Source organism: Tauraco erythrolophus, chromosome 3 (genome assembly GCF_009769465.1).
Source record: "Tauraco erythrolophus isolate bTauEry1 chromosome 3, bTauEry1.pri, whole genome shotgun sequence".
In the NCBI taxonomy this organism is placed as follows: Eukaryota; Metazoa; Chordata; class Aves; order Musophagiformes; family Musophagidae; genus Tauraco; species Tauraco erythrolophus.
The window spans coordinates 80,318,172-80,333,639 of record NC_141467.1 but is presented as its reverse complement, the minus strand read 5'-3'; the positions used below and the strand labels follow the sequence as shown (position 1 = coordinate 80,333,639).

General features: G+C 42.8%; 1 protein-coding gene across 1 annotated transcript in view; it reads right to left on the bottom strand.

Moving 5' to 3' along the window:
* The window catches only part of LAPTM4B (lysosomal protein transmembrane 4 beta), a 61,700-nt gene that overhangs the window by 38,829 nt on the left and 7,403 nt on the right, over positions 1-15,468 (bottom strand). The window contains exon 2 of the mRNA XM_086609486.1: positions 5,799-5,910. Coding sequence (XP_086465612.1) covers positions 5,799-5,910 — 112 coding nt within the window. The remainder of the gene's footprint in view (positions 1-5,798; positions 5,911-15,468) is intronic.

The window sequence follows — 15,468 nt, the reverse complement described above, 5'->3', positions numbered from 1 at the left end:
GCCACCAGGCAGCAGTGCAGGTTCACCTGGGTCATGGCTGAAGAGGAAGGACAGACACTAAGTCTTGTCTGTCATTTTTTCCAGCCTACCAATATGATCATCCAAATAGAGGACAAAGGACCCACTCCTTGACCCTCCTCTGCCTGAGGGAACACAAACCTTGCACCAGCACAGTTCCTGCCAGCACTAATCCAGATTTCTACTGGCCCTTGATGTGGGGAAGAACCTGTCACTGGTGAAGCTGGTGGAAAAATGAGCAAGAGGAGACTGTCGCTGGCTGGTGAGGGCGTCTCTGGAGAGTGCTTATGTACATTGGGCTACAGGCTCCTCAGGTACCGTGCCTACCAACGGCAGGGTTAAGGATTTAGGAACCCAGGTCTCCCCTCTTCCAGGACGCTGCCTGTGTCCTGGATTTCAGGACTCTTGCTCTATCACTGTTGCCCCTAAATATTGTCCTTGTGTTTGTGTTTGCAACAGAAGAAGCCCTATTGCAGGCTACTTCCTAGTTTAATGGATGAGGCCCCTCTCCCGGGCACTTGGAGGGGCACATTTAAACCATGGTAGCCTGATGAGGGCCTGGAGTCCAGATGTTCTTAGTCACAGTGAAAATGCTCAAATCTTTGTCTTATTGTCAAAATAAGCAGGTCTCACCCAGGAGAGGCACCAGCACTTGTCACTGAGGTTAGTTGCACCCCTGTGCTCACTGCTTCCTACCTGCTGGCTTTTACACAGCTCGGCTTGTCAGTGCTTGGAAATGCCATCGGGAAGCAGCTGGGCTGCCTGCTCATAATTCAGGAGGGGATGGCATCTCAGTCCACCCCAAATTGCCCTTCGTTCCAAATTGCTCTTCAGAAGCACCTTCTTCTCCTCCTCTTTGACTGTGCAGAGAATCTGAACATCCAGCGCAGGTGCCTGAGCCACATTGCCATGACCCTTCTCCAGCATTTTAGGAGCTGTAAGGCTGTGCTGTGCCTGTTAGAGGTGATCTGAATTCTGCCCTCAAGAGAAAGAAGCACTCACAAAACAAACCTGTACTAATAAAAGGTACTGCAGCCTCTTCAGACACTCTTATTCATGTGGTCCTTTATTCTGGCTGCCCACATACATCCTGAGAAATCAAAATGATTTTGAATAGACCAGGTACAATCAAGGTGATGATATAAAAGAAGAGAACAGGAAAGGGCTGCCTGTAGCCACTAACCTCAGTTGAACTTCTTGTAAAAGAAGCTCTTGGATCAATATTTTTATTTTAACCATGAGTTTGAAGACACTGCTCATGTTATTTATTCTGTCTGTTCTTAATCTCAGTCACCTATTCACTGTATCAAGGGGAAGCTGCTGTCATTGTCATCTGCAGCAGATGCAGCAGCCACAGGCTTTGCTTTGCTGGTGACTGCAGCAGGACTGGTTCAGTGCCAGAGCCGAGAAAACTGCGATAAACTTGACACTGAAGCTCTGGTCTGACACGCTCCTGCTCCCCATCTCCAGTGTCTCCCTGGCTGTGCACCACTGTGCCAAGACCTAGTTGGCTCAAGCTGGTTCTTTCTCATTTAAGGCTTCATTGGGTTTTTTGAGCTGTGTCGTCTTCAATTAATGAGAATGAAACCAGATATGTAGCACATGAAGTGAGAAGCTAACAGGGGTGTGTGATTTTTTTTCCAGTCATGCTGTACTTTCCACAGCGTTCATGGCTAGAAGTGCTATACTTGGACCATTGCAGTGGCTATACGGCTTATTGTCCAAGATAGTTTTTTGAGTTTTCTGCTTGGTTTTAAAGAATCATTTGGGTTTGTTTTCTCTTATGCCTTGCAGTGAGATCCTACCTTCCTGCCGTGTCGGGGAGAAGATGCCACTGAGGCTGGGGAGAGCTCCTGCCATGGGGTGCTTGCTTGCACAGCAATCTCTGCCGCTAGAGCTCCCTGTAGCACATCTCACAAGCATTTCTTTGCCTTCTCCTCTCCTCTCACAGGAGGAGAAGGTTGGTGGCAGGTGCTGCAGGGGCAAGAGGAGCAGCCAGTCCCCGAGTCAGGACCTGCATGAAGTGATGGAGACCTCAAATCCTCCAGCTCATCGCTTGCCCCAGCCCTGGAGCTAATCGCTGGCTCGGAGCTCTGACAGCGGGGACCAGAGAGCTGCTGATCAGCAGCATACAATCCTCAGGCAGTTTTGCCCACCCTCCTAACCTTATTTATCCAACAGCCTGGCCTTCTTACCTCCAGCTAAGGATTACTGCATCGCTCTCTCCTCCAAGCTGCTTGTGCAAGCTGCGTGCCTCTCCGGCCATTTTCTCTCTGGCAAAGGAGGGAGGCCAATGAGAAGGAAAGAGCTTTCTGCACCTTGGAGCCTAGCTCATTCACTCCAGAGGATAAGGCTGGAGGGGAAGATGTAGCCCTGAATATGCTACACTTGGGCAGGGATCTAGTTTTTTCCCCCTCTCTGTGACATGGGGCTCACGCTACTTGGGTGGTGTTGACGGATGGGAGCAGGGAGACCGTGTATTCTACCACTTCCTTCTACCCTCCCAACAGAAATCCAAGCCTGCTGTCTGTGGGTTTCTTTATTATTAACATTTTTCTATTTGAATTAATCTTTTTAAGCCCTGGATGCATGTCACGTTCGGCAGAGACACCACCACATTACCGTGCCCTGCTCTGAGACCTCTGCTTGTCTCACCTGCCTGTTCCAGGGCACGGACACAGGTGGATTTTGGCCCGAGTTGCTGGCACCGGTGTCAAAGTTCCCATCAGTTTCTATAGGGCATACAGAGGATTTCAGTCCTAGCTGTCATATGACTTAGGAAGTATCGCACACCTCCGTGACATGCTGAAGGCAGTAAATAAAGCCAAGCAACACCTGCTGCTTCTTTGAGCTGTTGCCATGTTAGAATCATGGTCTGTGCAGCTGAAGAACCTGAGCAGGAGGCTCAGGTGAAACCCTCCGGGATGTCAAAATGATCTATAAGGCTCTTCCATCTCCTGCCTAGAGATTATTAGTCTTTTAACAGCAGCAATATTACACTGGGCAGCTTACACGTTTTTAATTTTTCCTAGTCCAGCTTCTAGTTCATAAACTCCCTCAGGCCCTACGGAAACAATAAAAAGAAACATGAGACTAAATGGGCTCAGCTGAATGTCCAGCACGGGAGGAAGCCCAGCGTTTTCACCGGCTCCCAGATGTATGTCTCAGAGAGCCAGCCAAACCACACACGCAGGTGTCTTCCAGTGCATCCATCTGCTGCATGGCAAGTCTTGGCAGTCTATTTTCCTCCTTGTTTCCTTTTCTAGAATAGAAAGGAAAAGCTATAACCTACAGCCTTTTCTAAGTGCTGAGGTAAATCCTTCCTCTGCTTAATCAAATAGGCATTTTGGAGCCTCTGGTAATGCCCTGGGAACTATGTTAAATGCTGAAATTAAGGATGAGCAGTAGAAGAACTGATGATGCACTGGCATTTTCAATCAGTGTGCACTAGACTGGCACTGGCTCTGGATCTGCACATGGCAGGAATTTTTTCCGCTGCTGGAATTGGAAATGAAAATTCTTCATAAAATAGGCCTGAGCACAGCTAGAAATAAATATGAATACAAGTATTGGGGGAATGCTGGTTTCTTGGAAGTCAAGGGAAATCGGTCATTAACTTCAGGTTAGCCATAATTCCTCTACTATGACTCAGCTAGTAAGTTTATTTCCAGTTGATAAGTTTATTTCCAGTTGGTATTTTCATATCTTTTATGAAGGAGCTTATTTGAGGAGCGAGGGAAAGAGAGGAAATTATACATGCAAAATCTGCGTTTGCATTCTTTTTTGGTTTGTTATTGACAGGGGTGTCCAAAGTAGTAATGAGAATAACTGCTACTAGTATTTCCATCATTATTTTTTGTCAACACAAGTACATATAGAAAACAACTTTGAGACCTTCATTAGTGTAAAAATTGATGCATTGTCCTGTATTTTGTACTCATGGTTTCACATCTAAGAATTTTAGCACATGTAGCAAACCTGGGAAACATTTCTTCAAAAAAGGCAAATAAAAGTAGGATGAGAGAAGAGCATGTGGAAATTCGTCTGGTGTTTTATCTCATAAGAAAGTATTTCCTCAGATTTGAACAAATATAGTCATACTTATAGAAAAAAGAAAAAAAATTATCTCCTGCCAGCTATTTCCAGTAACTATAAAAGCCAGTAGCCTGATTCAGCTGCCTTTACTCAGTAAAGCATTAAACCAAAGGGAGTCAAAGAATAAAAGGAGACATTAATTCAAATGTTCATTCGTAATTTAACTGCCTGTGAAATGTTCCCTTTACCGCATGGAAATGAGGTCGCTTGGCCCACAAGCCATCCTTTTACAGTCTTGCAGGGTTCACTTTAGAAGCCTTGACAAAAAAATATAGAAAATACAATTTTCAAGTGTAGATGGAAATCCCCAATGTACTTGATCTGACAGCTATTGCATTACAAAACAGAATTACTATTTTAAAGCCTTGGGCACTGGCAGGCCTCGGATGTCGGCTATATAAAACCGCGCTGACAGACAGTCATTACCAAGGTTAATCTCTGAGAATTAGGACAAGGCAGTCAGTTTTAATATGTCAGAATCAGCTAGGAGCCCATCTGTATCTACTATGGTCCTTACTTTTCTTAAATCCAGTTATATAAAAAGATTTTTAGTCGGAAGTTGTAGGTGGTTTTGCAATGAAGACACAATACAGTAGCAATTGCCTCTTATTATTAATTAAATGTAGACCCTCAAGGCACATCTGAAGAACTTGTGGAAATAAGCATTCCTCCGCTGATATCCAGCAGCTCTGACACACATGGGTGTGATTATTTTTCTCACGTGTGGGGCTATTCCTTTTCCTATCAATATTTTTATTGGCTTCAGTCGGAATGAGGAGAGGACTTTGAGCCTTTTGCTGTGAATGGGTGTGATTCTGAGCAGCAAGACACCAGTGTAACTAGTAGGAGACCTTGTTTCTAATTACCGAGAGAAATGTCGAACATAACAATCTTGTGAGCAGAAACGAAAATAAACAGACATTTTTATCAAAATCACATTGAGGGAAAACTCTTCTAGATACGAATTAAACGGTTAAAGCAAATCAACAAGTCAAACCTCACTAAATAATTTGAAATGGTCGTGGAAGAAAGAAACATTTGCAAAGGACAGGAGGTTTTTGCAGGAGACATGAACAGCCTGGCTCACCCTTCCCTGAAACTGTATTGACAAATTTTCTATGTTGTGCTTTGGTGAGAGAAGGCAGCAGCCCTGTGTTAGCGCTAATACGCCTATGACTAGACAGTTAATATTTATACTTGCATCTATTACAACAGGTTTGTGCAAGTCACGCCATGTGCACAGGGGGGTGGGGTGTAAATACGTACAACATGAATGAACACATTCAGCCAGTTATGCAAATAGCAGTATGGGTTCTTACGCATGTGCAGGCACTATGGGACATGGTGCTGGGAGGTGCAGAGACTCTGTATCTCCCAGTGTCTTGCAAAATCCCCCTGGGGCTTTCAGCATCATGCTCAGGGATAACATCTCCATGTCAAAGGTTGCCTCTGCCCCTGGCAAGCCAGGACACAGCAGTGCAGATGGATTACTAGTAGGTAACAGATGAGGTTACTAACAGGTAACCAGTTTGAACTGTGCCATGAATACACCCTTCACAATAAAAATGCATCTGTAAGATACTAAAGCGAAGAAATAACTAAAGGACAGTAATTACTGAAACGATGGGTCAGTTACATGAACTCTGGAGCCATGAGTGTTAGTTATTTAGACAGTTTGTACTTACTGGCATCATCCATAAATTCAAATTCACCTCCTAATTCAGCACTGGTTAGATGGTACTGGTCAGGATCAGTCAGGGCACTCAGAAGAATCAGCAACACCACCGAATTGATAATCTACAGAGAGGAAAAAAGGAAAAGGGTCAGGCTGCGAAAGTAATCCAAGACAAACCTCTGGGCAGGATATACCTACCACAGTCCGTGCCAGCTATCGCAGTGGCTGTTTTCCAAGTGTACAATTGTAGTCTTTGACTAACCCTACAATTAGTTTCTCCGAGTTTGTGTAAATAGGACCTATTTCTTCCTCAAGTGGCAGCAGGAAAATGAAACATGGATTACCCCTTTTTGTTCTGACTTTCTCCCACACCATTGAAAAAGTTACCATTGCTCTTTCAAATTATAAAGCATGTTAGCACATCCACTTCAGTTGGTTCTGTTGCAAAAACTAAATCAATTAAAAAACATAATTTTGAGATTATTACAAATGAGTATTGTAGTCAAGGATTATTAGCATGGCAGAGCTGGAATTGGGGACAGGTCCTGTGGAATTGCTAGATGATCAAAGAGGATCTGATTTGCTGGAAGAAGCTGAATTTTAAAAAAGGCCATGATTGATGAGCTGATTCACATGAGCTGCTAAATCAGGAGGCTGTGAGGGGACGGGAGTAGGTGGCAATGTGAGCCCGATGTCTGATGCGCACGTTCCTGTGTCATACAGCACAGAGAGACATTCGCTAAGGCTTTGACTATGAAATGCAGTAAGTGTCTTAAATGCAAGAACATAGTATTGAGTGATTCAGCAGAAGCAGATTGTCAAGTACCAGCTATGAGAGGAATGCAGAGGTAGCCAAGACCTACATTTTAAACCAAATCTGAGAAAAATGCTCATATAACTTTGAAGTGAAGAGGGCTAACTGCAGAAAAGAAGATTGCTCAGAGTGAAATAACACAGCCTGGCTAAAAGATTATTCTACAGAACTAGGAAGATAACTGATGAACAGGGAAACAGAGGAAAGAAAGCTGGTAATAGAGTATACTGGGGAAGATGGATTTTTACTGCTTTGGTTCTCACTTCGAAGTCATCCTAATCGGATCATAGGTTACTAGCAGCAACAAAAAGATGTAGGAACACAGGCTATTATAAGACATGAACAGGCTAGCAAATTTCTTGGGTAAGATAAATGCTTTTTGATAGGCAAATTCCATCCAGTTTAGCAGATACCAGATCTGATAGCAACGGTCTTTGAAAAACTGAGAGAATAGATAGAGTTCACAAGACGGGGAAAGAGCAAGCACAGTTCATTCCTTTACAAAGCAGGAAGGCCACATACAGAATTTCTAGCTAGACTGTAAGTTTAAGAAGAAAATAAACCCAAGAACAAATAATCAAGCATTCTTCTCACTAGCACTTCAAATTTGTATGGTCATAACCAACAATCACCATGGGCTTACCAAGAACAAACCGTAATTAATTCATCTTATTTTCCTTCTCTGACAGGCTAAGAGGCCTTGTGGACAGGGAAAAAGCAGCAGATATGATCTCTTTGCATCTTAGCAAGCCTTTTGACATTATGAGGTTCTCATAAATGAGCTACAAAAACCTGATTTGGTTAAAAGTGCAGGAAGGTGAGTGCACAAACAGCTGGACAGTTGGGACAAAAGAATAGCTGTCAAGGATTCACAGACAGCATGGAAGATATATTGATTAGGGTTTTCCAGTATCATGGAAAAATTTGGTATTTCAAGCCACTCGTGACTTGCATCTTTAATTTGCAAATAATGCCAAGCTGTAAGCACTTTAGAGATAAGATTAAAAAAATTTTGACCTGGCCAACTATGGCAGAGTTTGGACAATAGAGCACAATTCAGTATGAATAAGCAAGCATAGAAAATCACATTTGTGACAAACTGCAGAAGAACAAGAAGAGAAACAACCGAGTAGGTAACTGTTCCTCAGAAAGGGGTCTGGGTATGACAGTGAATAAACTGAATGTGACTCAGTGCTGTCCCATGAGCTCATCTTTGTGGCTGCATAGTGGTGGGTAGTACTGCAGAAACCTGGGTTTAGACACACAAGTCGTCCTCCCACTTGCCCTCCTTAGGGCCTCTGCAGAAAGGGTCCAGTTCAAAGTCCTTCTAAAACGTATCAAGAAACACCCTGGGGAGGATCCTACAACAGAACAGAGGGTGATCAGACATCTGGAAAGCGTGAGTGACAGGGAAAAATAAGGTTTAGCAAGGAGAAAGTGGAGGGAGATGGTCTCAGTCTTTTATAAGCAAAAAGATGAGGAAAAAAATGAGGCAATAGGCTTTTCTCCAGATCCACTGGGAGACGAGTAAAGTAACAGATTTAAATTACAGCAAAAGGAAATTTAGGTTAGGCAGCTCGCTGAACAATAAGAACAATCAGACAGCAGAAGAGATTGTCTGGAGGGGGTTAGAGATCTTCATTACTGCATTTTTTCATAGAACGGTTAAATAGCTTTGTGTTGCGAGTGCTGCAGCCATAGATGGTCTTGTCTTGACTTTGAAGACAGATCAGACGTCTGTCAAGATTCAAATTTATATTCTATAAATCCTTTTAAATTTTAGTCTTACGCATAACTTTATGTTGCAATCCAGTTCTTGCTTTTTTTTTTTTTTGTGGAAAACTAGAGGACATATGCCAGTAATAAATGTACGTTACTTAAGAAGAGTACTCCAAATAACCAAGCAATTAGAAACTATAAATGTATATAGTGTTGCTATTTTAAAGTCATACAAGTTTAATCTTTCATACAGATATAGTCAGGAAGATTCATAAAATACTGACCTAGGCACTCTGCTTTCTCCATATGGATACGTCCAGCTTCAGATTACGTGTTTGTCAGCATTGCCTTTAAATCTCTGTATAAGACACAGATTGTGTTTGCCTGATCCGAAGTTTGCTGCGGTCAGTAGGAATCTCTCTAATGCTCTTTAGTGCATCACTTTTCTGTTCTATCAGGTTGTTCTCTTGAGATCCTCATAATGATCTCTGAGCACCTTCCAACCGTGCTGTCAGCTGGGCAAGTGAAGTACCATGTGTTTATTTGCTCACCCGCTTTCTCCTAGAAGAAATGTGTGCGCAGTTGGGTGTATTGTATTTGTTAGTGTTTTTCTTTCGTTTTGAAAGTGATGTGACTGTTAAATTTTGGAAAATGCTTTAATGCATAAATTTAATGTGCCTAAAAACTTACTGATGTGGCATCTTCCAAGGACGCATAATCAAGGACAAGAGCATGAAGTGGTTCCCTGTTGATATACGCAGTTGGTATCAGAGATGAAATCTCTTCTAGGAAAAGCAAAGGAAATTTTTCTGCCCTCTCAATAGGGCCAAGATTTTCTTCAAGATGTTTTACATTCGTTCAGCAACAAATAATGTAACAACTAATTAACAGTGCATAGAAAACATTTTCATTATGCAAAGTTTCAGTAAACAACTAAGCCCTGCACCTTCCCAATGGGACATGCCATCCTCCTTTTATGAACGGAGAAAACAGAAATATGCTCATGAACATGCGACAGGGTGATGTTCAGCAGTAAGAACAAAATGCAAGGTTTTGCACTACCAAGTCAGAACTGTGACTGCTGGGTCCTGCTGCTGGTTATGGCCATAGTGCTACCCAGAGTTATAAGAGAGGAGCGCCAGGAGCACTAACAGGCCTTACCAGCCCTTCCCAGATCCACTTTGGGCCTCCCCCCACTCCTGCCCATGGCCCAGGTCCCCATTTCAGCTCAGCCTGGGGTCATCAGTCCCTGCCCCAGTGGCACTGCAGGAGAGTGCAGTGGTCTCCAGCCATGCTTCCTGGATGGACCCCTTCAATGCATGTTGTAGCTTGTCTCCAGTTGTGTCTCTGGTCCCATCCCCTTTTGCTCCTGGTTGGGGCCCCCTGATGGCCCCTGGCCCCAGTTCCTCAGCTGCTATGTCGGGGCTGTTGATGGACCCTGTTACCAGCCTCCAGTTCTACACCTGGGCTCAGCCTCTGCAAGATGGTGCCCAGAGTGCCCTAAGACCCTGGACAAAGATCCCACAGAAAGTCCTAGAAATGCTCAACTGTCCTCTTATCCTGACACAGAAGTACAATAATAATTTTATAAACCCACAAATCTTGCTTCTTTGGCAACCAGATGGAATACATCTGCCTTCTCATCAACTTGGCGGAGGAAAATAACTCTGCTTTTCAGAGACCCCAGAATGTATAATGAAAAGGGGAAAACAGGAAATATTATGGAGGAGATAGCTAGTCCAAATCTTAGAGCATCACTTGGATTTCCTGCTCTGGGCTTATGAAACATAATTTCAGATTTGAGTAGAAGATATTTCAAACAGCAACAACTGTGTGAGAGAAGGTGCACACAGGCCTATGAGGAAGAAAGGCAACACGTGCTGAGAGTGGGACCGACCTCTCCAGCCACTGCTACTGCTTCCATCTGTACCCTGATAAAGACCCAGCAGCTGATGTACCACGAGAGGCAGCTGTGCTGGAGGGAACATGCAGCATTTAGGATGCAAGGAAGCAACCTTGTGTCTTCCATAGACAGCATCCAGCATTTAGAAAGTATATAATGCCCTAAAACTTCAGACCTCTGCCACCAATGAGTTTGTTGCCTTCTTTTTCATGTCGTTTGTTCCAGAGGTCAGCAGTGAACTGTGGTGACCCATGGAGATAACATGCAGGAGAAGGAAGGTGTCAGGAGCCACTGCAGCAACAGGTGATGAGAAAATGAGTGCGACTATAATTTCAGACCCTTCACAAAAGTGCAGCTGCATGGTATCTATCCCAGATTATCTAAAATAAAATTAGTTCCAGTAGCTCCGAAGAGCATGCCATTAACACAGATCTTTTGCTGATTCCTAACGCAAACAGACAGAGAAATGCTCAAGCCAGTGACTTGCATAGACGTCCATAAATACTAAAAGAATTGTCAGGAGTTACAATGGCTTAATTTTTCCCTGCCTTCTTCCAGCTTACAGTAAACAGTTGAAATAAAATTGTTCTGATAAAGGAGTTTAGAAGAGGAAACATTAAGATTACTTTAACTCAACATACTGTATTAAAAATACATGGATGTTTCTACTGAAGTCCTCTACGAATATCCTACTACAGTTCTCCCAAAACTTCCTAATGCAGTGAAGAGAGATCCTTATATTTATAGGAAAAAGTAAGGAAAACTCCCCTGGCTTTATTTATTTAAAATTTATATTTATAACTGAATCCATGCACATAACAGTCTAGATGTTGTCTACGTGGTGAAAGACGTACAAACACTTTTAATTCTAGGTCTGGGCTCTGTTTTCACTGAACTCAAGAGATCCACTTAAGCACGCTTCTTTAATGTCTGTATTGGTGGAGAACTAACTCACTGCCTGTGCTCCCTGTCGAGGGCCCTTTACAGTTCCAGAGAGCTGGTGTAATGGTGGTGAACATCCCAGTAAGGTGTGGGTATAAAAACCCCTATATTTTTAGATAAGAGGAGAAAAATAAAAAAACTGCAAAGATAAACTTTGTTTTTATAGAATCATAGAAATGGTTAGGGTTGGAAGGGACCTTAAAGATCATCTAGTTCCAACCCCCCTGCCATGGGCAGGGAAACCCTCCACTACACCAGGTTGCCCAAAGCCTCATCCAGCCTGGCCTTGAACACTTCCAGGGATGGGGCATCCACAACTTCTCTGGGCAACCTGTTCCACTGCCTCACCACCCCCAATGTAAAAAATTTCTTCCTTATATCTAATCTAAATCTCCCCTCTTTCAGTTTAAATCCATTGCCCCTTGTCCTATCACTACACGCCCTTGTAAAAAGTCCCTCTCCAGCTTTCCTGTAGGCCCCCTTTAGGTACTGGAAAGCTGCTATAAGATCACCCCGGAGCCTTATGATGTAGGAAATAATGATACAATAGATTTAATGAAAACAGTCATTCTGGGCTAACTCCCCAACTTTCTGTAATCTCTGTTAGTGAACTATAATACTGTGGTTGATACGGGCAGCTAGTTACCAAAAACATCACTGTAGTTTACCCTATAGTCCCATGCCTGACACAGTATGAGCTACCAGATGAAAGAGGAGATGACGTTCCTGAACAAAAATGGTTGTGAGTCAGATTTCTCTGAGGACTTTGAACAGACAGCCATCTTGGGGTGCTGCTGACCAAGGCTCTTAAACCTTGGCCTGGTTTTGAACTGGAACACACAATTGTAGCATATTTCTAATACCCCACAAAACTGTCAGGGCTTAGTTTGATGCCCTCTACAGAGATATTATAGAAACAAATCACCAAGGACATTAATTTTACTAGTAAAATACTAAATGATTTTAATAAAACTGAAGAAAATCTCAAGCAAAACTCCCATATCCTCTGTCTCCCTTCAAAAAACTCAAGGTAAGTTTATGACTCTAGATGCTCATTTTCTATAGAATCTATAGAAACAAAATCCCAGTCTTAAACTATTTTTCCTCCTTGAAACTAAACTAAAACAGAATAATATTGTATAGTACTTGGGCATTTGAAGTATTACTATCAGAAAAAGTGAGAAAGTATGGAAAATGTATGGTTAAGCTAACTCAACATTCTTAATTCTCCCCATCTACCTTTGCCTTCCCACTTGGCATGTTCTTTGCATTTTTCTTGCTTTTTTCTTTTAGCGTAGAAGATATTAATAAAAGCAAGAACACTTTTGTTTATCAAGAGTACACAAGAACCCTACAAAAGGAAAAAAAAATCAAGTTCAGGGTTTAATTCAATAGTTGAGGGTAGATTTGCACTATCTGGGGTGCCTATCCCAAACTCCTTTGTTAGCATTGATGATGAGTTAAGGTTTATGATATATTGTCCCATATAGGGAGATCTAGCTTTTCTCTTTCTGTTAGGCAAAGTGTATTTTTTTTCTCTGAATTCTGATTAAAGAGGAAACGAGGAAATTTTAGAAGGAATGTTTTTACAGATGTCTGACTGCTGCGGTGAGCAGATAAAACAACACGAGAAGGAGTGAGGTGTCCCCCATGTCTGTCCATCTCTTTACAGACATCATGGCAATGATTCGTTCACTTTCCGCCTCAGGGAGCACAGGACCCAGGAGCTACATCCAAGCACACCTCAGCAGCTTGAACTCCTAGGAAAGGAGTAGCAGCGGAACACTGGCTGTCAGAGTAGATACCTCTCTCTTTTTTCCTGCTCTGTAAGCCTTCTGCCTCATGCTGATGGAAATGTTTCAAGTCTCCAGTGCTGGGGGACAAGCTGCAGATGTGTTAGTGATGCACAAATTAATGAATGGTCTGAGGAAGGAAAACTAGCCAGACTTAGTTATTTTTTCACTCAATGAAACATAACAGTCTGAAAGGGAACAGAAGGATGGCCACATAAAGTTGGGTTAAACGGGAATCCTTCACCCCTTTCACCGGTGAAACTCATTATCAGACATTGTTGCTGAAGCCAAAAGGTTGGAGGAATATAGAAAAGGGTGAGCTGTTTATTCAGGAAATGCAAGTGCTTAGTCAGATTACAAAGCATCTTAAAAACAAAATATAAGTCTTCCTGCTTCAGACTATTGCCTAATCTTGAAATAATAGAAGAATATAAGAAAGTGTTGTCCCTGCATGAGTTGTTCTTTTTTATTTCCCTGTTGTTTTCCCAAAGCATATGTTTCTGGCTGCTACCTGAAATACTACACTGATCTGCATTAGTCAGATCAGAAGCAGCAATTAAATTTTTATGTTCTTTAATCTGTAGTAGACAAGGTAGAGTCTGCAATTCTTGTTGCTTATTTTTCTATATTACTCATGAGAAGTCAAAGACTGATCCAGGCAGGCTCAGACTAGGATATTACAGAGTGCATATTATAGAGAGCATATAATAGAAAGCTGCGTAAAATATTTTAATCAGACTTTATATATAATTTCAACTTTGATTATTATAATGACACTAAGCATTGAACTTTAAAGGCTATGCTGATTAAATTGATATAGGAAGTCCAGCATAATTTATCAGCACTCTTCTATATGAATGACTCAACTACTGCCTACTGCCAGCCTTTTAACAGTGCTAAAACTCAAACCACAAGAGGTCTGTTATTAATGAAATATGATAATGACTAAAATTATAAAAAAAAAATAGATAGACATGGACAAATCCTATGCAGGATGCACACTAGAGGCTTCTGCCTCCCTAGAGATAGCGTAATTTGTTACATACTTAATCTTATTCCTTTAATGGTTTAAGGAAGCAGGATATTTGTATGCAAATTTATCAGTGGATTCTTTGTTACTTTTACATTGTATTTAAAGAAAGGTGAACCTGTATCTGAGCAAAGTCCTGAAAACTATTGCTGAGGTCTTCTGCCCAGCCCTGGGGAAATATAATCATACACACATGTTCAATTTATAACGTTGGCACACCAACTCACAATTTCTATTAAAGCCCACCTTGGCTCAGGATGCTGTGGAGAGCTAGCAAAGAACCGGTATGCATTGAGACCTTACTAGATAAAGAGTTGTTCAACCAATCGGTTGAGATTTGCTCGCTTTCTTCATTTGTCCTTGACTTCCAAAGATGGATTTTTGAATCTTGCAGGTGACTGTGAAAGGTTGAGAGCAGATCTGCTAAAGTGTCGCTGCTGATGTGAGCTGTGGTGGTTCCTGTGGGTCTGAACCTTAGCGTGGACTCGTGACAGAGGATGGGCCAGTCAATGCAGCTGTAACTGAGAACCTGGGCTGCACTGCCCAAGGCAGCTGGCCCTGGCCAGCAGCTAGTGTGTCTCACCCACACCAGCCTACGATGCTGTCTGTGCTCAGACTCAGCTCTAGCCTCTTTGGACATGTGTCACTGCACTAGCGAGAGGAGTGTGCCCCAACTTTTGACAGCAAGCCACATACGCCCACTTAACTAAAAAACCCCACCAAAACCCACCAAACTTTTGATCAATTATTCTTCTGTAGTCACCACAGGCAATATCCACAGAAGCCATGCAAGGGACCAGGGCCGTCAGTAGTAAACTACATCCTTGCATCGCACTACATCCTTGCATCGCTCTGCATCCCACAGCAGGGATTTAGTCATGCAAGGAAGAAATGGGCACACCACAAAGGGTGGTACAGTACAGATAATTACTGAAATAGTAAACAACACGATCGCATGTATCCAATCTGTCTGGGCACAGCTGCTTCACAGTTGGGAGACACACCTCCACAAGGTGAAAATCTCCCCTAAACCTGCGTTTCTGCCAAAAGCATTCATCTTGTCTGTTTTAAATAGCTTAATACATCTCCTGACAGAACAAGACCTTGCTCAGCACAAGCCAGCAATGAAATGAAAAACAGCCACAGCACTTTAAAAAGGTCTTCTAAGGCAGAGGACTGGGAAGACGGTAGCCAGAGCTGACTGCAGGCATTCAAAAGAGAGAAGACCCACAGGAGGTCCAGGAACAGCGCATTAGGCTGAAGTCCAGCTTGTTTCTTCAGTGATGCCTTCCAGGCAGATCCACCACCTCAGATGGACCAGGAGCACTCTCTCGCACCTTCAGCAATGAGCATGGTTTTTCTGTTCCTATTCTGCTGTTTTCAGATTTGGGGCTTTCAAGCTCCAGCCCAGCTGCAGAACAGCAAAGGAACTCCCGTGCACGTTTTCAAGCCTCGGCCACTTCAAACTTCCAGAGTTTT